The sequence below is a fragment of the Cydia fagiglandana genome, chromosome 15, assembly GCF_963556715.1.
Source record: "Cydia fagiglandana chromosome 15, ilCydFagi1.1, whole genome shotgun sequence".
Classification (NCBI taxonomy): Eukaryota; Metazoa; Arthropoda; class Insecta; order Lepidoptera; family Tortricidae; genus Cydia; species Cydia fagiglandana.
Genome location: NC_085946.1, coordinates 2,018,791 through 2,046,335, shown reverse-complemented (window position 1 = coordinate 2,046,335; position 27,545 = coordinate 2,018,791). Strand labels below are relative to the sequence as shown.

General features: G+C 37.3%; 1 protein-coding gene across 4 annotated transcripts in view; it reads left to right on the top strand.

Annotated features, from left to right (window-relative positions):
- The window catches only part of LOC134671164 (uncharacterized), a 93,090-nt gene that overhangs the window by 44,854 nt on the left and 20,691 nt on the right, over positions 1-27,545 (top strand). For 2 of the 4 annotated variants that reach the window (XM_063528937.1, XM_063528936.1), the window contains exons 3-4: positions 14,411-14,511; positions 17,474-17,614. In XM_063528937.1, the coding sequence (XP_063385007.1) occupies positions 14,411-14,511; positions 17,474-17,614 (242 nt within the window). Of the gene's footprint in view, positions 1-7,896; positions 8,861-8,884; positions 9,098-14,410; positions 14,512-17,473; positions 17,615-27,545 lie in introns of those variants that run through there. The other 2 variants (XM_063528935.1, XM_063528938.1) reach the window with 2 other exon arrangements.

The window sequence follows — 27,545 nt, the reverse complement described above, 5'->3', positions numbered from 1 at the left end:
ATAAACTCTTTTCAATGCAAGGAGCAAAAATACTAATTAATAATGAATGATTTACAGTACCTAGGCAGTCATTAAAAAGTCTTGATCACGAAAACAATCACACTTAAACAACAAAAAATATCGTTCTTTTAACGTTAACTCATGACACGTTATTCCATATGCACTGTTTATTCCATCATCCTCGCTAAAAATATTTTTCAAAATTCACATGCATCTAGGTCAACCCAAACCTTAGCTGAGAAAAACCTTAATAATCAAACAATGGTTATACAATACACGGCCGTGTCTGTTTTTGTGCCGCTCTACGCAAGAAAGCGAATCTCAATGGCCGAATGTACGCAACGTTCAGTGTATTTTGTGCTCTTGCGCCTCTATGAGGTCCTCAGTCTGATCGAAATCGGTTCCAAATTTAAATTTCAATGCAAATATTTGGTTCGCGCGCGAAACGTTTGAGGAGACTCGAAATTTAAAATTTTCGTGCGATTTTTTTTTGTTTTAGTGTTGTGCCAGTGATACGGAAGTGTATTGAGATATTTTTTGATTTCGTAATTGGGAAAATTATTTGGAGTGAAGTTTCTTGGAAAGTGATTGTACCGTTGACAGGTTGACGTACGATCAAATTACTTGTTATGTTTGGACGTTTCTGTCATGACTATCATGAATATCATGAGGCTATAAGTACTATTAGATGCATCAAGTTATATACATATAGATAATCTAAGCTCATTGTCAATCAAAAAGATACCGTACTGTCTATGTTTATTAGCTCATTAGTATAGTAAAATAATAACCAATAATCTTAGTTTAACATTAAAATTAGGTGTAACAACCATATAAGAGCTTTTTTTAATGCCGATAATAATATAGCAAAGTAGCATAAAAAAATGCTCATTGTATTGTAATGCTACATTTTATGACAGTCCCTTAATTATAGTATTTAGACTGTTTAGGAGTTTGAAAACTATTTGTGAAATGTAGGTATTTATTATAGGTATTTTATTATACAAGGAAAACTGATACAATTTCCATACGAAATTATTATTCTCTTCTTGTTATACACATATGTTTAATACCAGTTGGATAGGCAGGTACTTAAACTGTAAAGTTATTATAATAGAGTCTATTCATTAAAATAAGTAAACTATGACTTCATAGACTCATAAACATAAACAACGTATAATACATACAATAATTTGTGACGTTCCACTGCAAAAGGTACCTTATGGCGGCTGGCGCTTACGTTGCATAGCGCCGCAATAATATTGGAGCGGCGTTAATAATAGCGTAAGCGCCAACCGCCATAAGGTACCTTTACACGTGGGACGTCTCATTTATGCTTCAAAATGTATGAATGCAAATAGCAAAGTTATGGATGCGTAAAGTAAGTCGCGTGAATTAATACCATCATATTAGTTATTTACGATACAAGTGTGAAAAACAGGTAATTCGCAACGAGTGGCAAATTTTAAATCGACACGAGTTGCGAATTACTTATTCGCACGTGTCTTAGAACGATTTATAGTACATATTATTATGGCCTTTTAAATTTTCGACGTAGTTACGTAATATGCTTATTATAGCACAGGGTGTCGTAATGGAGCACCAGATGTACTACTGTTAAAGCTAATATAGTAGGTACCTAGTGTATTTGGTTTTGAAGTTAATTTACTAGGTATTAAGCATTTAAAAAATTTTACTTTGTCAAACGGTGTGTTAGTATTTTTACATTTTTTTAGTAAAAAGTAGGTATTTTATTTACAACGGAGTGGGTATATTTAGGGACTGTTACCTATTATTATTTATTGGTAGTGTTCAAAGTTTTTTTTTTTTAAAGCGGCCGAATATATTTGATTTTGGGCTCAAAGAAAAGATTATAAATGAATAAAAATTTACAAGATTTAGCCTTGATTGGTAAATTGTACAAACTTAACGATCAAAACCTTAATGAAGGCCTTCCATCTCATTGTAGGATAAGTGCAGAAATGATGACATTTCGCGCCTCCACGTTAGGCAATGTGTTTATTTATTCTTACGGCAAGATTGTAAAGTAAACGCAAAGCGACCGCCTTGGACATTAAGCGGTGACCATTTTTGTATAAAAATGTGGCGTATTGAAAATGTGTGCCGTGTTTGAAACGAAAAGTGGGACGGTAATGACTATTTTGCTTGCAGACGGTATGAACGAATTAACTTAGTGACGTTCTTTTTTGGCAGTAATTTACGGCCAGTAAGAGTTTTAATTCAAAATCTACTTTGTAGGTAGGTACTTAGTTTTGAAAAAAAAAATCATAATCATTTATATTGATTTTATTCAATTGATTGTTGAATTGAATTGAATTGTTCAGATGTACGCCGGTTAAAAAATTTACAAAAAGGAGGTCAGAGGACTCAGAAGGACTTGTACCTACCCTACATTCTTAAAAAGTTGAAAATTCAAAAAGTCAAGAGAAAAGAATGAGGTACTAAATTTTTTTTTCGTACTCTTGTTATATTAATATGTTTATTCATACACTGATACACACAGAAACTTACACTAAGCTTAGTCCAAAATTTATTTGTAATTAAATTTATTTGAGGTTGTTTTCAGACATTTTCCCTCATTCCAAACGTGTCAAAGAGCGCCATAAGTCGTCGAACCTTAGTTTAGGCTGTCGGGCGGATTCACAGTCCACTAAACGCCAACAATGGAACAATTAAACCTACACCTATTTAATTAGTCAGCTGTACAAGAGTTTGCTAACTTCTCGTTAGCACGTGATTATGAACGGTACATAGAGGTACCTATTTCTTAACCATCACACATTTCATACAAGGTGTTAAATTAAAATGTACTTATACCTAATGCATAAGGTGTAAAAAGTTAACTAGGTACCTTGCCTATCATTGTTGCGAGGAAAATGAAAAAAGCATTTATTTTTCCAAAAAATAATGAAACGGTCGATTTTGTATGCAATGAAGAAATCATTTCTCCGTTTTGAATCAAATAGAGAAAAAGTTTTCAAAAATGCAAATCAAAACATTTCATTAAATTTAAATACTATGAGTAGGTAGGTAGGTAGTACATAGCTGTTATTTACTTACAATAAAAGTAATAATGTTAAATTAGATTTCTTTTTGTCTTAGAATAGTTACATATTTATGTCAATTTATAGCAACAATCTAAATTAATGATTGTTTCAACTCGTACTAAACTAAATATTGTCAAAAAAAAAAAACAATAGTTATTTGTATTACAAGGGGGCAAAGTTGTTGTTTAACCGCTCGTGCTAATATTGATATCCGAGCAAGCGGAAGATTCCAAACTTGAATCACGAGCGTAGCGAGTGGTTTGAAAATTGGAATCTTGAGCGTTGCGAGGGTTTCAAAGCACGAGGGTTAAACAACATTTGCCCCCGAGTGAAACACAACATTTTTCACCATACCAACCCGAAGCAAATATTAAATGTAAAATATCGAACAAAATCAAACCAAATCATATCCAAATGAATGATATTAAACATTTATTATCCAACATCATCATTTAAAAGTCAATTCTACCAGCAAAGATAAGTAAACAACTCAAAAATTGCATTGCTTTGCTTCACATGTGAATAAAATGCAACTTTGCTATCAAATTTGAAGTGCAAAGTAAACATTTCCGAGCTGGTGTGGTGAAAATTATATTATTATAATGCCAGTATTTGTTGTGAAATTGTCTGTGGGAGCGAATTACCAAATTTAAAATGATTATTGTAGCTATCGAAAGCCTTATCGCAATGGGAAAGAAAGCAAATTATTATTGTTTGCAAATTATTTTGTTATTACTAAAGAAAGTAGCTTTAAAAGTAAAAGTGACACAAACAACATCCAATATTAAAGAAAGTACCTTTTTTAGAATTGCTTTTTTAAATTTGATTACAACGAATATGGATAAAATGGATACTCCAAATGTTGATAATATTGCTCGTTTGAACCATAAAGACTTTTTTAATGAACAAAAACATGCCGATTGCCGCTTGTCTGACAAAAAATAACAATAATCGTTATTTTTTGCGTGGAGGCATAAAAAGGCACAAAAACTGAATTAAACGCTCATTTCCGTAGTAAGTAAATAAAGGAAAAAGGATTGATATTTAAATAAACCACACAGTAAGGCCAAATGGGGTAACTGGAGACAGGTGGGATAATATTAGACTTCATACTACGCATGGTATAATAATATACTCCGCCTGGTACTCTCTTCCCGTCTTTTCGTGGTCACGTGACTGACACAAGCCTACGTCATCATGCGACAGCGCTATATGATAATATGCGATAGCGCTGTATAGCGGCCATGTTATTGTGACGTAGGCTTGTGTCACTCTGGGAAGAGAAGACCATGTTTTATTAGACTATGATTCTACGCTCTCCGAAAAATGTAGCACAAGTGACCAGTACTTGCTATTGTTTAATTTAACTCTATCCTTCAAGCGGTAAAGATTATACAGGGTGATTCAGGAGACGTGAGCAGGACTAACACTGCGTATTTCGTAAATTATAAGCAACTGTTTCGTATCAGTATTAGTGAGGTTAACGTTAATTTTGTAGTCGTGTTGAAAAAAAAAGTTATTAATTTATTTACGACATGCATGGTCACCCTAAAATTAGAATACCAAACTACCGATATTCTGTGTCAAATTGAATGTCATCATTGTCATCACGGTCTGGTTACTTTTGAAAACTCGTATCTCACCAAGTTTGACAGTTTATTTTCTTCGTAATCAAAATGCTGTCATTACGGTAAAAGAGGTTTTATGTTTATTAATTAGGTTTTGTAGGGTGACCAAGATTGTAGAGAATTAAATTTGCCCTCACCAAAAAGTTAAAAAATACGAAAAAGTGTGGTTGTTTCACCTAAATACTACGGTGATCGATCAATTATCAGTTACTGAGTGTGTAGGATTAGTCCTGCTCACGTCTCATGAATCACCCTGTATCTGTTTAGAATTGTTGTTATTGCATTTCATTTTGCACAGGCAATTAGCGGTTTGGTTTAACAAAAGATAACAATGCCATTAATCGTCAGGTAGTTTCTCAAATGGATACCGACATTTTAAAATCATCCGACTATACCTATAGTGTTTGCTCGGAGCAAAAAAAGGTCAACCACGGCGTTGCATGATGAACAAGAGATTTTCTTTTCCCGTCCACCGGTGGTCTTGGACGTAGTTTAAGGACATACCCGGGTCCTAGACGTAGTTTAAGGACATACCCGGGTCCTTACTCCTTTGTAATAAGGCGAATAATTTAAACATATATTTGACGTCGACTGTACCTTTTAGGCCTTATTTGACCTTCATACATAAAAGGAAGTAACTGCCATACAAGTTCAGCATAATTTCGGCATTTTGCATAAAACTTAATGATTATGTCAGTGAACAGCAAAGCGTGGGTTTTTTATGGGACAGCCGCTACCAAAACGTCATTGTTGGGTTGTTTATAGTGCCCTAAATAAGGGGAGTATCCATGCAAAGTGCAATATAAAGCAATAAATGCTATAAAGCCAAGTCACAAAATAAAAATTAGAGATGCCACGAATATTCGGCAACTATTCGGTATTCGGCCTATTCGGCCACTTTGCCGAATATTCGGTATTCCTACTGAATGTTGCCTACTATTCGACCGAATACCGAATATCTATTGCACCTACTTAAAAAAATACAAAAAAAATAACCAAAAAAACTAGGTATATTTAATAATTAAAATGTATTCTTGGAAAGTATTTAAATACGAAGACACGTTTTTGAGCATTTGTTGATTACAAAATATTTTATTTTTAACATGGATCTGATTTGATTGACTCTATTAACTACATTAATTAATTCAATTCAACATAAAAATATATCTTAGCAAAAGTTGTGCTTAGTTGGTCAGTTTTCATAATAATTGTAACTCAAAATATTCGCATGTCATGCCGAATATTCGGTCGCCGAATATTCGGTATTCGACCGAGCGAGGGGCCGAATATTCGGTATTCGGCCAAATTCATTATTCGGGGCATCTCTAATAAAAATGATATGAGCTAAGTTTTTTTTTAGTTTATTTGTTAGAAGAATTGCCAACGTAATTGCATATCCCTCATAATTTGCACACATTGATAATTCTCTCTGTAGCTAAAAGAGAGACAGAGACAGAGATACCTTTGTCTTTCTACAGCTAGCTTTTAGCAACCATGCAAGTATTGATGCCTGAGTGAGCACTCTATTGAAGTATATGTCCGTGCTGATCTAGTACTCAATAATAGATTAAAACGAGTCTTTAAATTCTAATAGGCTTCTAGACCTTATTACAAAAGGCATAAGGTCCAACAGTGGACAGTTAAGAGTGTTGCTCTTTATACATATATTTTTGTATCACGAATTGAAAGTCGTGACTTCAAAGTCACCCTACATTGATTAACTTACATTCTACTGTTTTATATTTTTTGACAGCCCTATTATATCGCTGATATGAATTTTGTCAATTCCAATCAATACGATGGCGAAACCTGCCGCTTGTCACCGGACCCAAAAAACCGTAACAATATAGAGACACTTAAGGTCATGGACCACCAATAAAAAACCTGTGATAATCGTGATACTACTCTACAAACATATATTTTACCACCACTATTACACATTGAAACACTTAAAGTCTTGAAAATAAGGTTTATTTTTCAATGGTTTCTGGGAAATCCCCGGCAATTGTAATTAAGTCTGACAGTACCGTATGTAAATTGTAAGTCGAGTTGTCAGTCACTGGTGTAATAGTGTCAGGTTCCTCCTACATTGACTGGCGATTAAGATTATGTCAAACATATTTAAATCTGTTAAATTCATATTATGTCATCATATTTCATTTCAACTTTGTTACACAATATATGTTAGGTACTCGAAATGTGGTTCAAATATTTTCTCCCAAACGTATCAAAAATATTTTTAGGAAACTAAATCTCGTATAGTTTCGCCATGAGTCTTTCTGTCCGTCCGTTGCTTAGCTCAGTCAGTGTTGGTATGGTAGGTACTAGAAAGCTGCAATTTGGCTACAATATGGGTATTTGGTATGGGTACATTTCGCGCGAGTGACTTAAAACAAGTAAGTCTAAACCGTAAAATTATTCAAAACTAATAGTATGGGTACCCATGTTTATGGTTTATCATGCAGACGGAGTGGTAAAATGAAAAGAAGAAATCAATAATAAATAGGGTACCGTACCGTACCATGTAAAGTGGGGATGAAAACTATTCCGAACATAATGTATTAAGCCATTTTTGGGTTTTTGTGACAATTGTATGTATGTACATTGCTCTGAACTATTTTCTGGTAGTCGTAAAATATAACATTGTTATTTTGCAAGTCTATAACAAGTAAATATGATATAGTTTAATACATTTTAATGATCCGTTTAGCAACAAAAGCACGGGTTAATTTATGTGACAGCATTATGGTTGAGGTAAATCGCTTCGAATTACTAGACGGTATATTTAGACTTTAATGGGGCAAAATTTATATTGATGATAGTATTATATTAAAATATGGTTGTTTTGATATCTAATAAGTGTACCAAAATCTGTTTAGGGTTAGGAAATATATTGAAGCAAAATGGTATATTAGGTACCTACTAAAGCATTTGGTAAAAGCTATATTTTGTTTATCGTTACCAATACCTAAGAAAGTTTCTCTTCATTGATTAATTTATGTATGTAGTTGAAAATTCAAAGATACGCTTCAGTTTTAAGATGATAATCTCATTTGACTAGATTAACCTTGGCTTAAGCTCCATGTCACAATATAATTACTCAATCAAATTACAATAGACGACAATAGCTCTTATGACCTATTTTCCCGTGCACTCGACACAAAGGACTTATGAAACTATCTTACTGTGCCATATCAGTGTCTTACTAAATATTATTATTAGGCTTAGCCTTATATAGGACATTTAATGGACGCCCTACGCAAAATACAACATGAACTTCCAAGAAACTTCAATACAAGTACCAATCTGGTTTAAACTTTTTAACGATCGAATAAAATAGGACTAATCGACCGGTTAATTTATTCTTCACCTTTTTCGTCAAGTCAATCACGAAGGCAATTAGATTTAACACCGCTGAAAATTAAAGGAATGGAGGTAAAAAGTGCAAATGTTGAAGCAATCATCATTAGGACAGCAGTAACAATGTAATGGCCAGCAGGACCGTGCGGAGGGTGAAACGTAAAGGAAAAGAATCTGGTAAAGCCGCTCAGGACACCCTCCCCGCCATAGTTGTCACTCCCCCCGATATGAAGGTCAAAGCACCGGGCACACGCGATGACAAAACTGTCAAAAATAATGTCAACGAAGCTACATCATCAACAACTACGGTAATGGAAGAATTCAACGTAAACAAACTCATAGCGGAACTCTCTGAAAATTCCAGAGCATCTAAGGGCGAGATAGAAAGCATACAGAGAAAATTACTACAACAAGCCAACGAGAACGAGATACTCAAAGTGAACGCTTTCGCCAACCCGGTCCCCGGACCACGAGTCATAGACAGCGCACAAAAATATACAACCAATCAACCCGTTTATGGGAGGATACCGACAGTTATACCGAGAACTATGAATCAAGTAGATTTAGATTCGCGCCAAAACCTGAATCAGACTAACATGGCGGCGAAGGACACTAAGGACAATCAACTCAGCGATCAACTAGTTCCAGAGAAGCTACAAGAGGGTCCCGTGTTCCCGGGAACGATGTGTGGCAACCAGGGAAATATGCAAGGGGCCGGCGCGGCGGGAAGAGGCATTTTTTCCTACGAAACAGGTTCCGCCGCGAGCCGCCTGCCCGCCAGTGCGCGCGCCGCTTCAACAAGAGGTGAATGTCTTATTCCGTTTGAATACCAATTCTTTTTTGATCGTACACTCTGTGTTTTTATCATCTGTCACATGTGTTTCGGTTGAGTCACTTTATTCGGTGAAGGTTTCGTTTTTGGAGGTTTTTAAGGATGTCACAATAGTGTTAATGCGCGAAAGCTTGGAAAGCTCCGTATGTGGCGATGCCGATGTGATTGTAACCGTTACAACTTATCAAGAAGTTCATTGTTCTAGACCGGTATGTACCTATTTTACTATTTTGTTACTTTTGGCGAATACTTTGCTTGTATCCTCAGAAAGTTAAGGGAGTATATTATTCAAGGTCGGCAGCTTTATCCCTCCATAATTAATATACTTCAATCATTCATACGCGACCTAACTGCTTTTAAAGCAGATTAACTGGTCTCTAATTAGTATTCGTACTATGTGTACAAGACATGTTAATGTAAATTAAGCTAAACAATTGCTTTTTCCCAGGAGAGCCATTAAATTTAACGAATCAACAAATCTTGTTTCTCTATGCTATTAAACAGCGGACGACATGACTATTTCTTAACAATGCAGGGATTCTACAATATTAAGGTGACAGTCCATTTCCAACGACAGCTGCACTGCTGTTGCGACGTTACTGTCATTAATTGTCTTGTCATTCATTTTACTATGGAATTTGACAATAACATCGACATTTCGGAGCAGTAGTGCAGCTGCGGTCAGAAATGGAATGTTACCTTTACTCAACATTGTTAGTTGTATCTATTGACACTAGTGTAGCGAATTGACAAGTTTATTATACAAAAGGTCAGGTTTATTTGGCAACATAGGGCTAACACAACATCAACTTAGCGCCACTTGCACCATCTCACTAACCCGGGGTTAAGCGGTGAAACCGTTAACCCAGTGTCAAATTTTACTGGTGACCATGGTAACTCCAGGCTTAAACGGTTAACCCCGGATTAATAGAATGATGCAAGTGGTCATGTCAATAGACAACCGTTTGCATTAATTGGTGGAGTCACTGCAAGTTATCTTTGCACCGACTTGGCAAGCATCAAATACCAATTAAAATAATTATGATGTTTATAATGGACACCTCTACAATTTCTTGCTACAAATTTTGTTGAATCTTAGACTGACCCTAACAAAGGAATTAATTCAATTACTGATGGATTGTTAACTGGACAACAATATAGACAAGTTACTAATGCTCGATCTTATTCATAGGTTATGCACCCGGCCAATCACTAAATCTACATTTTCTACATGTTAAGCTTAAATGCAGAAGGATGTCAGCAATTACACAAAATTGAACTGCATCATTTTTACAGTCATAAAGTTCATCATTGTGGTAAACACGAGTATGTATGCCCCTTGCCTTATTAAATGAACTTTCGAGAAATCCCATGCTCATATACTCAATAAGAAAAATTTAACAAAGAGACGGTCATCGACTCGAGATTTGTCATACCACCATTAGGAACCAGAATTTGTGTTTATAGATAAAGAGAGTTTTTCATTCCTTATCAACTTTTAGGATAAAGTTTTAGCTACTTAAAAGGGGCCATGTTTGACAATTCAAACTCTAAAACAGGTGCTTATTCGGCACGCACATCGACAAAAAAACCCAGGTTCTTACACCTGTCTCAACGACCCTTGTCGTCGAATTTGAAGACAAACAATTTTCGTCTTTCGCTGTATAATATTTAAGTTTAAATTTCAACCTCAAGTCATTCAGAGTTTGTTTGAACCTTCCATTGTTTTGAGTCATTAAAATATCTAAATGCAATTGCTGGACATTTGCGTTTAGGTATTTTGTTGTGATCCTTACAATTGAAGGGATGTTTACAAAAACAACATAACTGCTTAGAGCGGTTGACACTTTTTTTAAAACATTGTTAATATTAATCGTTTCAGGTGTCAACCAGTATAGTCAGTTATGTTGTTTTTGTAAACGTCCCTTCAATTGTAAATAGACCCAATTATTAAATAGAATACTTTTTTTATTAAACGAGTAATACCTACATTATTATATAGTCAAGTAATTCCGGTTATATAATTTGTATCTGATAATGTGTAAAGAAAATTAACTTGTCAATTGAATGCGTCATGATAGTAACATAATTTGGTAAGGTGTCAAAATAATATTGCATAATTAAACCATAACAAACCTACTTCCGACGTATAATCGACCTACTACTTTGTTGCGCCTCTCTCTCACAAACGAATAAGTCTTATAACACCAAATTTCAAAGAACGAAGCCACCAAGCAGATTGTCCGATGGTACATTAACTCGGTTACTGAGCGAATCGATGAATAAAATTGAATTAATCGATGATGCAACCGATTAATCCGGAAAACATGATTAATTGATCGTAAATTTCTTGCGCCGAAATCTAAAAGTAGAACAGTAATTATGTAATTGTAATCAGATATAAGTATTGCATAAATATTGAAAACAATAGAAAAAAGTTATATGCGAATACAAAATGGCGGATATATCAAGAACTGACGAAGGCTCTTATCTAGTTGTATAGTTCATAGGAAAATCAATCTTAATTCATGTGGATAAAGCTGAAATTTGATGAACTCATTTTGATATCTCATGGGTATTTAGCAGTTATGGGGAAACATCTGACAGGAAGCAATGTGGGCGATTTATATTGTTATTGTTTTGTATTGCTTTCGAATAATATCCGTGATAGGTTCGTTATTCGATATATCGTTGTAAGTGGTTACGTAATTTCTGAGAAGAATAAATTATTGGTTGGGAAAGTAATGAGTTATTGTTAGGGTTTTCCTAGTGTGTCACTGTAATAAAATTAACTTTCAATCCAAATTGTTGGAATAGGTAGAATTGTAGATTCGATAACAAAAAGGTAATAATTTTGAGTGTACAACCGAGGATCTTACAGTTTCTGGAATAAATAGAAGCTTTGTCGATTTTGCCGTTTTACGGAAGAGGTTTTTTGCTTCTCCAAAAGTTTTTGTTCATGTAAAAAAATATTTGTCGTCTATCAAATGTATTCGTTCTATGTATGTAGTAAGAAAAGTTTTATCTTAACTTCAATAGTATTGGAGTTTAAATGGATATATTTTTTAAATTTTCTCTAAGAAACATGGATATTAATGGATAATAACGTTATTATTAATATTAACATAGCAAAAAATTATCTAAATTAAACAAATTCCCCATAGTTTTATTTTTATTTTTTAATTATTATCAGAATACGGAGTTTACGAAAATTTGCATGAAATTATTATTTTCGCTCCTAAATCTCTCTCCTTTGTATGGAGAAGCGTTTGTCCACAATCGTCTAAAGTTGTCGGCATCGCATCGGTAAGCGGTGTCTTCAATGGGCATATCGAGAACCGGTTACCGATAACACCAACATGCTTCCGATTGTTCCGATGCTCTCAAGTTTTACAACTTCATTTAAACTAACAGGTCAATTGAACTTACGCTTGACATCAAAACGATTTCTACATAAGGTCAGTCGCGCGTGTATTTCGCTCGTACTTGTTCGTACATGTATTTTTTCAATTAAAAGACGAAGGTTTAAGACCGAGGTTTGTTTTGGACGAAGCATGTTGCGGATTTGCATTTGTAGCCACCTGACGAAGCCTGCGTTGTGGATATCCTAATTAAAAATTCGATCATAATTTTATAGATGTTAAATAAAGATGATTTTTTTTGATAAATAAATAAATATTAAAAGAGACATCAAGATTGTTTATACCTTATTTCTAATGCTAAAAAAACGAACTATAATATAACCAATAGTGCCTACGTAGGATCTTGGGATTAGTTGCCAATAGCAGACCCCAGATGATGTTTTTTTTATATCGTTTTAATCGTATTCCTATTTTATTTTTGGTTTCCTATTTACTTTATCTTCACCAGATCAAGTTTGTGATGCCCTGATGGCAAATAAAATTACAATTTCACTGAAATAAAAACTCCACCATTCAGAATTTATTAAAACATTTGATCTCAGACGTTTAAAAAATTTTGCTTGCACAATTATCTTTAAAGTAAGTTGTTTATAAACAAGAGAAAAGAACGAAAGCTTGAAAGTATAACAGCGGAAAAATTAAAAATAAATATAAACAAACAGGTAAAGCTCAGTAAAAGCGTGTATAAATGGCTGACATTAGTGATTTCGTACAAAAATGTCACTTTCTGTACATCCACATGATATTCACGGTCATAAACAGGTATAATTTATAACAGGAAATGGCCACCGCAAGTTTCTCAACAAGACTTTGAATGGCGGCTGCATCCTTCTTGAGATTATGTTATGAATATTATGATAAATTTACTATATTTAATACTTTAAATATAGGTAGGTACTGTTATTCCGATACGCTATATATTTATGTGTCCAAAGGGTCAATATCAATACAACTAATCCCAAGAATGGACGTAGGCACAAGTTTTTACGAAAGCGACTGCCATCTGATCTTCTAACCCCGAGGGTAAACTGGGCCTAATTGGGATTAGCCCAGTTTTCTTACGATGTTTTCCTTCACCGAAAAGCGACCGGTAAATATCAAATGTAATTATAATTATTTGGAACCTACATAATTTTGGAAACGGAGTTTGAACCCGCAACCTCCGGATTAAAAGTAGCACGCTCTTACTACTAGGCTACCAGCGCTCTGACGCAGCGCGTATTGACTCCCATATTCCTTAATAGTACATTACATACTGAGGGAGGTGAATTCGTAAGTGCTCCAGTACGGTTACCATCAGTTTGTCACTGACATAAACGCCGTCGAGAACGTATTTTACTTTCTATACATCTCGCTCGCACTCGCATATTAGTGCAAAGGGGATGTATAGAAAGTAAATTACGTTCTCGACGGCGTTTATGTCAGTGACAAACTGATGGTAACCGTACTGATCGTAGGTGTTTCTGACCCGAACCGAATGTGAGGCTTTACGAATTACCGCCCGTGGTTTGTCTATGGCTCCTCTACACGATGGGCCAGCGCCGGCCACTCCAAGGGACGTAGCCATGCGGTAGAATGAGATAGCAATGTCACTTGCTCCCCCTAACGCATAAATGCGTCCCTTGGAGTGGCCGGCGCTAGGCCATCGTGTAGAGGAGCCATAAAATTTTAATTTTGCCACTTAAGATTTTCTTCTCGCGTAGCGTAAAATATTTACTATCGTACATAAACAGCGCTATTCGGGAAATGAATAAGAGATTAACTAGATACGATATAGTAAAGATATGTGACGTCCCACGGGTAAAGGTACCTTATGACGGTTGGCGCGTAATAGCGTATTATTAACGCCGCTTCAATATTATTGCGGCGCTATGCGACGTAAGCGCCAGCCGCTATTAGGTATCTCTTTCCGTGGAACGTCACATATCTTCACTATTTCATATCTAGTTAATCTCTAATTAAATTCCCGAATTGCGGCGCCAGTCACCTTAAGGTACCTTTTGCCGTGGAACGACACATATCTTTACTATTTCATATCTAGTGAGTCTCTAATTCATTTCCCGAATCGAGCCGAATAAAGTTACACGTATTTTTTCGCAGGTGCGGACGTGCCGCCGTACAGGATGCCGCCGGCGCCGGACGCGGCGCTGCCCGGTGCGCCCGCGCCGGCTGCGCTCCATACACACTCCAATAAGTTTCCTGTAAGTTTATTAACTATTTTTAGAATGGCAACTTATAGAACCTTAATAAAATGAGGACGATCTTGGGAACCTTGAATACGTAGTTTACAAAAAAAACTAATGAGATGGTGTAAGAATCACAATAAAGGCCTGGCCAAACACAGAGCGCGACGCAGCGCCGCGTGATGCCGACGCGATGCCTGGTCAAACAGGGCGCGCGCCGATCGCGCCGGCCTCACGCTCTCAACACGCCCTCATCGCGCGCGTGAACGCGGCGCACCGCTCGCTGCCTAACGTCCGATCCGACTGATGTGACCCAGCGCGACGCGGCGGGCCGCAATGGCACCTTTTGTCGTGGAACGTCACATATCTAGTGAACCTCAAATTAATTTCCCGAATCGAGCCGTATGTCATTACTAGTTTAAGGATCAAATATAACTAGTGATCTGTTAAACAACTTTTTTGAACAGGTATGGTGCGGGTAATGACACTAGATAAAACTTACGTTTTAAGATTACCTTGGAACGTTGAAATTGTGATAATTGATGGAGTTTTAGTAACTTGTTCTTGGCTTTCAAGTTAGGAAAGTACGAAGTCTTTGGAATAATACGAGTAAGTGTATATCATGTAGGTATGTACCTATTAAAATTCAGGTAGAGTCAGACCAAGAATAGTCTGCAGCGGATCTGATAGCCCACGCAGTGAAAGTGTTATTTTAAACGTCAAACTTCTATGAAATTATGACGTATAAATGACACTTACACTGCGTGGGCTGTCAAATCCGCTGCAGACTTTTTTTGGTCCGACTCTATATTATTGCTGTTAGTCCCAAGATTCCAATTCAAATATATTATAATAATATGGTATGCTAATCTTTACACTAAGGGCCACTTGTATCATCCCACTAACCCGGGGTTAACCGGTTAAACCGTTAACCCGGTGTCAAATTGTACTGGTAACCATGGTAACTCCAGGTTTAACCGGCTAACCTCGGTTTAGTGAATGGTGCGAGTGGCACTACGAAGTATAAAGTCTGTCTATATCTGTCTGTCTGGCTGTCTGTCTAGCTATCTGTCTGTCGGTCTGTCCGATCGTCCGTCCATCCGTCTGTCCGTCTGTCCGTCCGTCTGTCTGTCTGTCTGTCTGGCACCAGAATGTATCTCATGAACCGTAGTAGTAGTTGGAAATTTTCATATATGATGTAATGTATTTCTGTTGCCGCTGTTGCTATAACAACAAATACATACTAAAAACAGAATAAAATAAATATTTAAGTGGGACTCCCATACGAAAAACCTGATTTTTTGCCGTTTTTTGCCTACGGAATCCTTCGTGCGCGAGTCCGACTCGCACTTGTCCGGTTTTTTACCATCTTGGCTTAAAAACTATGTACCTCTGTAACGTATATTTTAATCTCCCAGTAATTACATACAAGCCGCGGTTTCTCTGCTCTCGCGCAGTGAAAGTGATCATTGTTCGCGCTTTATTGAGTACCGGTATACCTGTCGATACGTTCTAACGTTACGGTACACGTGGTGAGTGGTAGCCGAAATAATCGGTAAAGTTCGATGACTCACACTAATGCGTGAGGCCAATTCAAACTTACGTTTTGATATCAAAATAATATCTAGATGATGTCATTTTGTTCTCATTTTCCCATGTGTCTCGCTCGCACTAAGTAGTACATACAAGTACAAGCAAATGCATGCACGAATGATAGCTCTAGGTAAGTATTAGATGAGTTATCGGGCCTCCCGTGTCATATTTCCTTGCGTAAAATATAAAATGAATAAATGTAGTGTCAATAAGGGCGAAAATAATTATATTTACTTAAGTATATATATATATATATATTTTTTTTTATTAAATCTAATTATCTCCACCACGGAGTGGGTGCCCCATGAGTCGAACCGGAGATGCGGCAGACCTCGTCGGCGATGGCGGGATAACTTAGACTCCTTTTTGAGAGACTGGCCAGATGCAGCTCAAAATCGGGAAGAATGGAAGAAGAGGGGGGAGGCCTTTGCCCAGCAGTGGGACACAATGGGCTCGTAATAATAATAATAATAACCCCGCGGGGGCAGCTTGTGGCGAGCTGACGGTGAGTGGCGACACCGCGGACCCCTATTCCAGAGGGCCCTGTCATCTGGCCCTCGCCTCTGTGCTTGCCTTGATTAGCCGGCCAGAGTGGAGTCGCAAGAGCGGGACCTATGCTCCAGGTTGGAAGTGTAAAATGTCATAACGCCGGCGGCCTGCTGAACGGATTACCGGGATCTGGCACACCGCAGACTCACCTCTCGACAACTTTACAGCCACTCCAAAGTGTTGCCCTGTTGTCGCACTGTGCGTGCGGCCATTGCGGGGCCCACTCAATGAGTTGGCGAGTCACCACCTGTCTTTAACAATATTGAGACTGATTGTTACGACAGGTGTCCGCTAGTCTCATCCCATAGCCCGATATCCAGTCCATCCAACATTCAAATCAATAGCCTATGACCTTAGTTCCCATCGCAGCACAAAAGTGCTGCACTGCAATAGTCTTTGCACCTGGCGGGGACCATCTCCGGATGTATCATATTGTGCGCTCGGGGATGGTATCCGCCACGTGTATCCCTTGCTTTTAGAATAAACTGTCTTAAAGGGCCTCTGCGCTGTTGGCTTCGGCCCCACGCACGCCTCCCAAAAGTCCGGGACCCCATGGTCCCGAGATCTGGAAAGGACAAACAAATAATGATAATAATAATAATTATCTCCACCTGTAGCTAAGTACTTAGTAAACATTGATATATTTTTTATATTTATTACCTAAGCTGAGAAAGCTCCCCTCTTACATTATGTGCCCAGGGCGTCCCGCCATCTTTGTTTTATCTCCTTTGCCCCGATATCCATCCTAACAACAGTTTAACATTAAACAATAAACATTTTAATTGTTGTAATCTAATGTAATCTATACAATTCTAAGTATCGACTTTACTTTCAACAGATTGAACGCGAAGTGATCCTGTCGTCCGGCGACAAGAACTCAAAGGTGCCAATTCTCCAGCAAGAACGGAGGCGAGGGCGCCTCGGCGCTGTGGCGCCAGACACGCCTCCAAAGGCGCTTGCTGCTTGGACCCATGCCGATGTGAGTAGTACCTTTGTCATTCTATTCTTAAGAGGGTTGAAAATATGTCGTGGAAAATATTTTCCATTCTCCATGGTTTTAATATGGTATTGAAAAAATGAAAAACTAGGTTTATAGGTTTTCCTTTTTTCAAAATTTGCGGTACAAAAAAAGCGAAACCTATAAAACTAGAATTTATTATGCTGAAGCGATCGACATCAAAATTAAAGTGATTTGTTGAGATGTATTTAGTGGAAACCGTTTTCTCCCAAAATGGAGGTTCATAGAAAATGTACCGTTTGTGACGTTCTTTCTTAAGACTTGATGTATCTGACCTTTGAGGACTAGAACTAGAATTCTTCAACAAGAAAAAAGGCAAGGGCGCCTAATGGGAACATTCCAGTTCTAACCGCAGCTGCACTACCGGTACTGAACGCGTCGCTGTCATTGTCAATTTCCATAGTAAAATGAACAGTAAGCTGTCGTTGGAAATGGACTGTCACCTTAAGCCCTGTGGCGCCAGATACGCCTCCGAAGGCACTTGCCGCTTGGACTCATGCTAATGGGAGCTTTGCCGTTCTATGCTTACGAGGCTGCTTAGGTTGAAAATACGCGGTAGGTATTCGATTAAGAGGGGGCGGTAAGGCCAGGAAAGACAAAACCTCGTTAAAACGAAATTCGAGGTTCCACTGTAGGGTATTTACTGCTCTCAACGGTCTAATAAAAGATAGATCGGTGTATTTTTATGTAACAAGTTAAACTTGATATGCACAGTTAATGTCTAACGTCCAACAACTAGAGTAGGACATTGTCCTCCAGTTTTGCAGCATGAGTAATGTCGGAAACACAAATCGCAAGTTTGCGATATCTGGAGCAGATAGAAAATAACGGGGTTTCTCCCGACGATAGTATATACCTTTTCACAGTTATACTGCCGGATGTCCAATAATACCTTTTTATTTAATAAGCACCTTAGTTTCGTTATATTGCTGGTAGTACTAGGCATTAAGTATTTTTATAGAATAGTGAAATATAGGTAACTGGAACAGCTTTCGAGCTAGTTTTAGGAGCATGCCACAACAGTGCCCCGATTCGGATTTTGAAATAGACATCTATTAGATATCTTTTAGACATCACAAAGATACGATAACGATATATTTAAGATCTAACCTGTCAAATTTGACATTTGCGCGATTCTGGAGATACTCTTGAACGATTTTTGGGCTGACGATGTTCTATGGCTTGGCTTAAAAATCTTACAGTATTAAACCAAATCTTTTATATTCATAACGCTCTCGAAAATAATCTAGCACTTATTTAACTATTAAATATAGTACCGGCACTGCCAGTGTTTTTGGGATATAGGAGGCAAACCAGCGGACGAATCGCTTGGGGGTTTACCGCGAAAAACGGAATTCGCAAATTGCGGGGATCGTTCTCTTTTACTCTGATGAAGGTAAAATAAGAATGACAGAGTGAGATGCCCGCAATTTGTGAACTTCGATTTTCGATTTCGATCGTGAGCGATTAGGTATTTACGTACCGCCTCCCCCTCCCATGGACACCTGCAACAGAGGGGTTGGAAGTGCGAATGAGATGAAATTTGCTCTTTTTTTTGAAGGTTTGAAGGTCGTATCGACTTCGTTTTATGTTTTGATCCTCCAATATTCATTTTAGACATACAATATTTTGAAAAATAGCTATGTGTTTTAAACATGACATATGTGAAAGTATTCAAGGCGGTCACATAGAGGTAATGATGGTGTAGCTTTGATATCGCACATAAAATAAAACCAGTAACGCGTGCTTGCGGTACAATAGGCGAATTAGTTAGCTGACCATTTGTATCTTACTGCAAAGGCATAAGGTCTAAAATAGATCCGTAAAAAGTGCTGTTTTGAGTGCGATGGTGATATAGCACTTTTAAGCCAGATTCGACGACCCATTGACACTTAGCGCCACTGGCACCATCCCACTTAACCGGGGTTAACCGGTTGAACCTGGAGTTACCATGGTTACCAGTACAATTTGACACTGGGTTAACGGTTTAACCGCTTAACCCCGGGTTAGTGAGATGGTGCAAATGGCGCTTAGTAGAGATAGGTACCTAAAACACAATAAAAATAAAGAAGTTTATTGACCGGTACTTCTAAATAATCATTAGGATTTTTGGTTTTTTTTTGTCATAATGCTTTTTGGTGAGGGTCAATCGGTCCTCGCTAGGAGTATAGGCGGCCGATTGCCTTTAAGTTTGTATTACTTATTAAATGATTTTACATTATCTATGATGTATGTATAGGATTTTTGGTTAACATGGATACTCTCCAACAGCTCCAACGTCCATTCAAGATAACACTTACTAGCATTGTACTTTACTGTACAGTCAGCATGAGCAGTTGCTCAGCGGGCGAGATATTCAAAATTACCTTGACGCGCTCATTCTCTTAAGTTAACAACAAAGTCGCGTCATGATCGTTATGAACACCTCGCTCGCTTAGTAACTATTGCTGCTGACTGACTGACTGTACTTAGATTTTAGGTGGGTTATTCTGAGTAAGCTTTTATTTCTGTCGTATGTCATATTCTGCTCTTCATTCAGAATGATTATTAATTTAAATATACAGTCATTTATTATTGATGTTATTTACACTCATATTTTGTCGGGAATGGTTTCCGTATTATGAATTTTATTATTTTGAGTGCAATGGCGGTTAATTTTATAAATAATAATTATCGCTTATTTCTCTTATAGATTGTACATATAACCAATTAATCACATATGTAAAGGATAATGGATATTGCATAAACCAACCAAAATTTTGTTTAATTAAACTTGTTTAGAAGGCAGTTACTTAGTAAAATGTTTTCTGCGTTAGAATGGTTGAAAAGGAAATTCTTAGAAAATCTAGCAATGGCGGCCACCTCCAACGCAAAAAACTGTGACATTATCCATTGTAACGCTGACATTGCAGTTCCGAAGCCCCATTGAGCCCCGTGTCACTTGTTGCGACCGTTACCCTAGACCGGGTTACCCGCAACGGGATGGGATTTTAATGAGTCATTAAACTGTGTTTATTAACTATGGTACTTTAAGGTTCTGAGTCTGAGTTGGTTAAATTAGATTAAATGGGTACTCATGGCTAACTTGTTGAACATACTGCACTTATTGTCGGATGATGTTATTTGTCAGGTTTCTTCTGACAACTATTTTATGTTTTATATAGGTTTTTTTTTAATTATCACATAATTGACAAAATGTCACGTTTAATCGATGTTTACTTTGGTTTTTAATAATAATATAGTTTCATCAACCGTGAAAGGAAAATTTCCTCTCTCTCATTCATTCTTTGTTTCATTTCATTTTGGCAGATCAGATGTCTATGTCTTAGTAGTAGTCGTAGTAGTAGTAATCACTTTATTGCACACAACACAGGTTTACAAAAATGTCTTCTATAGGCGGGCCAATTTTTTCGTGTTATTCGGGTTGGTCTCATAATAAAAGTTGCTCAGTATCACCTTGCAAAATATAGCTAGAGGTTAATACAAGCCTGTATTACATAGAGCGTTTACAAAACAAGCGCACCCACCTAACGTATTGTAGTGACCTGTCTGACACCTGCATTAGCGGGGCAAGGAACCCGGCTTCGTCACGCGCGTTGCTCGCGAAGACCGTCACGGCGCCCGCGCAGGGCTCGGGCGCATTCCCGTTTTGAAAACGTAGACTTGATTTGATTATTGTTTTGATCGCAGATCTTGAATGTACAAGATTGCTTGTTAACGATCAAAAGTGCAACGAGAATCAAAATGATGTCAAGGATCATTGGAAGTATTGAATTCAGAATTAATAATATGTGATCGCATTATATTTTAAAGGATTTGCTTTTGTAACAGTATACTCCAATTATATAACTATCCAACATATCACCTGAATGCAGTATTTTGTACCTACATATTTTCCAATCTACTAACCCTTACGTTTTGGTACATCAAGCGGGAAGCTAGGACGCTACAGAAAACCCAAAGTAGTCACTTTTTGAATTGGTTGCCGCTTGCCGGTCTCTTTCGCACTCATGAAATGTTCATATAGAAATTATAGAATGTGGCTTCCCCTTTACACACTTCAATTATCTTTGAGCATAAGCGTCATTCTAGATCTGTGGTGTTAGTGCAGGTGGATGGCACTTATATTGGAGCCTTCGAGCAACACGGAAGGGAGGCGGCATTCGCACTACTTCCCCTCTGCCGAGGTACAAGATTAGCGCGTCAATTTAATCTAGCGCGGGTAATAAAACTAGTTGCACTTGGATTTTTCACTAGACCGAGTCCAGACGCGCGCGTGAACACTGCTGCACAAAAATGCCTGTTTGCTCGGTTTTTTGTTATAAAAAAAGGTCGGGGACATCAACTTTACAAAAAGAAAGTGTTCCATTTCACATGTAATATTTTTTTACATATCATACGTTAAATTACATTTAAATACTACTTACTTACTTACTCCTCTGGCGCAGCGACCCAAAGTGTGTCTTGGCCTCCAACACGACTGCTCGCCACTGATCCCGGTCCTGCGCCGTGTCTCGCCAGTTCTCAACCCGGAGCTCGCGCAGATCAGCGTCCACCACATCCGCCCATCGATACCTAGGTCGACCAACCGGGCGGCGTCCTATCGGTTTTCCCTCAAACGCTCTTACAAACAACAAACATTAAAACATTTTTTAAACATTTAAATACAATTATTATATTTTAGTCTCAAGTAATTGTTGGATTTATCGATTTTGCTCGCTCAGTACAAATTGCGGATCGGTCGAGCGACAAATCCGACTTCTCATCTCTCAGAAGACAATGACATACTTCAACGAAAATGTGTTAGTGTGCGTGTTGTGACACTAGTCACTCGTCCGTACACAAAAAGAGATCGAGGTTGCAAGATTTGTCTTTGACGTGTGTCATTTTCTATGTATTTGTGTCGTCATTACAGATTGGATTTTGTATGTAAGTGTGTGAGAAATGCGACTGTGTGCACCTTTCCCGCCGCGAAAAATGGCAGAAAGATTTGTACGGCGAGATATCGCTTGGGCCCCTCCCTTCCGACATGTCGGAAGCCGGTGTTGCTCGAAGATTGGAGCGTACAAGATGGTTTTGAAAGTAATGTGAAATCAAGATCATATTTTTAAAATTGGAATGCGCCTGCAGGTATAGTCATACATCATACATTGATTACAACTTCACATTTGTTAGAATTTTAGGGTAATACCTACAGAAAACTTCAACAAATAAATTATTTGAATTGAATTGAACTGAATTTGCACTTTGAGTTTTAATAAAGGGTTTTCCAATAACGAAAAAAAACGACAATAAAAACGATGAAAAAGTCTACTGTATGTTTTTTTAGAAAGATCGATACGATGATTTTTATTAGATTTTTAATTTTTTTAATTTTTCTTGTATGGTGGACCGCTAATAGACAAACGGTTGGTAGATCTGATATCATCCTTCACACTGCAAGATGTCGATTTCTAAACCCTATTACAAAGACATAAAGACCATCGTTGATCAATGATACAGTTAGTACTGAGGTCGACACAAGGGTCCATAAAAATTCACAACAGCACCTCAGCGGTTAGTTAGCGTACGTAGAACCAACGGTGATTGGCAGCGGGTGCTGGCTCGTTGCGACGAATTTACGTTATTTTCGGGCTATATTTATTTATTTATTTATTGGATAAAGGCAACAGGGCCAATCTAATAATACAAAGACGTTAAACATTTTCAAAACTTAAACCTATACATTATTATGCGACAGAACGGCATGACTCCATTGAATCGTTTGTTCTTGGTCGGAAATTTAAGGGTGTTACCACACCAATCGATCGATGGAATTTTTAAGTTTATTAATGCACTAAGATACACTAAGTTTGTTTTAGAAATGCGGGCAACTCTTTAGGCATTATAAAGGATGTATCATTTTAGGTTAATTGTTATTTACAAGATGTGAAGTGTAGTGAAGTGTCAGACAGGAACTCCTACATTTATTATGTAGTGTGTGCAGTGGCGGATTTGCAGTCTTTGCCGCCCTAGGCCCCAAGCCTTGTAGCCGCCCCTTTCTCAGCATCAGCACCCATCATATTGACTACATTTAGATCAGGCAACAGAAAGATATATTATAGAAGGAAATGCTTGGGTCACATTTTTTACTTAGTAACTTTTTTGGACTCGTTAGGAGGTGAACATATCAAAAGTTGGGGGGTTTGTTTTGAAGGTCACATTTTTCGGTTTTGCGCTTATTATATCTTAGAAACTATAAGTCCTTGTGACATGATCATAGGACCTTAGGTTTTACGAAAAAGTTAAGCAAATACTTATTCATTTTAAGTGACAGTTTTACCAATTACATTGACTTTTATGTACCTACAAAAACATTAAAACCTATTTTCTTGAATAACTGCTAAACTATTTATCCTAAAATTAAATAAAAAATAATTCTGAAATTCTTTCAATGAGCTCTTTGATTTGATATTAGACCAGCGGTGGAACAAAAATGGGTTTTGATAACATTAAAGTTTTTTCTTTTTTGATATGTTATTGTAAGCATGTTAAATAACATTCATGTAAAAAGTTAGAAAATTTTAGGTGGAGCGTTCGGCCATATTTAAATTTTCAATTGTTGCTAAATAACTATGTAAATATAAAATTAAAGTTACAAAAAACTTTAACATATTCAATAACACTTTAATTTATTCACAATATTCGGTTTTTAGAAATCTGGAACAGCTGCTTTCTGGTGAACGTAAAAACAGGAATTATTATGTAAATACAGAATTAGAGTAGCTGATATTGCAAAATTACGATATTATCTATCAACTTAGTATACATGTAAAAAGTTAGAAATGTAGACAATGTGCTTGTCTAGATATTGATTTCTCGTTAAGCAGTATAGCCAATATTGAATTAAAGTTTGTAGAGTTAATATTACACGGTCATAATAAAGATCTTACTTCTCACACAAAAGATTAGAAATATAAAATCACGGCGACACTAAATACTGATACGTAAGTATGCATTCCGAGCTTATATTAAGTTACATTTCAAACGCGCGGCGTTTGCGCGCGCCGCGCTGTGCGCCGTGGCAGGAGGCAGCGATCGACGGTCGCGGGCTAGCGGTTAGCGCGGTGCCCTTAAAAATACGCAAAGCGTTTATAAAATTATTATCAATGGTAAATAGTTATTTTACACAGTACACTAATGGAAACTTACCTTATTTATTTCTATATGTACTAGGGATTGCCCGCGGTTTCGTTTACGTAGAATTCGTTATCGTGTTAAGTATAGAAATAATAGATACATTTGAAAATTATTTTAGGTGCATTGTCATACAGATAACTACCCTTGTTAAAGTATTCTTCAAATTCAATACACAGGTGTCATTTCAATATAATTTTGCGTAATTTGGCGCTTTTAGGTTATAAATGACTAGCGACATATATTTTTTAAGAGCGATCATCTCCGATAATATTTACTTTATCATAAAATCAATTTCAAACTAACGTTATTCAATATTTATCATTTTAAAGTCAATAGTACCAACCAACTGATCCAATTTACCTACGGTAACAACTCAAAATTTGCATCAAATTAAATGCCACTTTTCTTATCCGTTTCGAACAATCAAGAGGGCCTTTACGAGCTGATGTGGTGAAAATTTTATTTAACCTTCGTCCCTTGAAACCTTCACTACGCTCAAGGTTCAACTTTACGAACCACTCGCTCCGCTCGTGGTTCAATTTTAGAATGTTTGAATTTGTGAATGTGCTTCCTGCCTCGCACAGCCAAACTGTGGAATGAACTGTCCGATACGACCTTCAAACCTTCAAAGACCCCCATCTTAAAGGTCGGCAACGTGCTTGCAACCCTTCTGGTGTTGCGGGTGTCCATGGGCGGCGGTAATCGCTAACCACCAGGTGATCCGTCTGCTCGTTTGCCTCCTATTTAAAAAAAAAATTGTTTCGCTTGTTTGGGTATCAATATTAGCACGAGCGGTTAATCAACAACTTTTCCCCTTGTAAAACAAATAAATAAGGTAGGTGAGGTGCAGGCATATGAGGCCCGGCGGGTAACAAGGCCCAGCATTCAAAAATAGCAGTTGCTCCCTATTATTCCCAATTATTCTGAATTTGTACTTGTTGCTAAGAAGGCCCACTGTCAGTGCAGGTAAAAAGGTCTAGTCCCGGGCCTTATTGAACGTATGAGATGAAATATTAGATTAAAATATTTTAAGATAATTTTCAATATTTTTAATCTCTTATTAATAAGGTCGATTTGAAGAAACTTCTATGAAATTATGACTTATAAATAACACTTGCACTGTGTGGGCTGTCAAAATTGCTGCAGACTTTTCTTGGTCTAACTCTAATATTTTTTCACTTGCTTTATTGACCTAAAGACGTTTTAAAGAATCAAAAAGTCTAATAACATTGAGGCACTTATACTTTTTAAAGGCAGTAACTAATTACAAGTGACTTTTTTTTGTTAATACATAGGTCGGTGGAATTTCCATGTTTGGCGGTCCTCCGCCTTCTCTTTGACAGCCCGATACGACACGACGTTGATCTTTTCCTTTATTTGATCCATGTACGCTCTCCTTGGTCTTCCCCTCTTCCTGTTTGCTTCAACTTTCCCTTCTATGATATTTTTGATAAATTCGTCGTGTCGTATCAGGTGCCCAAGCATCCTTCCTCTTCTATTGTCTATAGTTCTTAACAAACTCCCCCTCTCTCCTACTACATAGGCCACACTGAATGTTTTGCACTATTGGCCACTGGTAAACATTTAAATTATGAATTGTATATTTAAAAAAAATACAGGCTTTTGATTATGGAATGTGACAAATGTTAGCGACAAATCGATCGTCTTTTGTTTTTAATGGCTTGTCAAAGTAAGTCAGTGCGTTGAACGTGGCTTTAACGCGAAAATATTTTTAGAGCTATGATTATGTTATGATTTTAAAAGTTCGCTTACTCCGCAAGAGTGTAGTGCTTGCCTTCAAAATGCTTTTGGGATTGAAGCACCACATCTGAGCATCGTGAGGCGTTGGTATGGTGAATTTAGTAGAGACAGTATTATTCTAGGTAATGATTTTCGTGATGGTCGACCGTCCACGGCGATCATTCAAGGAAACGTGGCTACTGTGAGACGACTCATTGAAGAAAACCCACGAATCACCTATGACGAAATTTGAGGACAATTAGGGATAGGTTCAGACAAATACAAAAGATTTTACAAGAATATTTAAAAGTCAGGAAGCCTTGTTGTCTTTGGATTCCTCACGAATTAACTTCAGTCCAAAAACAGGTACTTTTTGACTGGTGCCGAGAAATGCTGCGTAAGTATATGCAAGGAAGTTCAAATGCTGTATATAACATCGTTACAGGAGATGAAACCTGGATTTACTGCTACGATCCGGAAAAAAGGCATTAGTCCAGTCAATGGGTCTTTCGAAGGTGACAGGAGGCCCATACAAGTTCAACAAGCCAAAAGCGTTGCCAAACATTTTGATCGTCTGTTTTTTTTAAACGCGACATTTTTGTACCGTACTTTTAAATAATAAAAGAACGTTAAATACTGAGCAGTACACTACCATTTGTGTGCTCGCAGTCATTGAAAAAGACCGCGAGAGACGACCGAGAAGCCGCATCCTCCTGCGTCATAATAATGCGTCCACCGATACCGCAATAAAGGCAAAAACATTTTTTAATTACGAAAACGTGGAAAATGTCTCTTATACGGATTATAATCCAGACATTGCACCCTGTGACTTCTATCTATTTCCCAAAATTAAGGATTTAATTTGGGGTTTGACATTTAAGACCCCGGATAAGGCAGTTACTACGTTTCATCACCACGTCGAAAAATTGCAGTCAAGTGATTGGGCCTCATGCTTCCAAAAATGGTCCGAGCG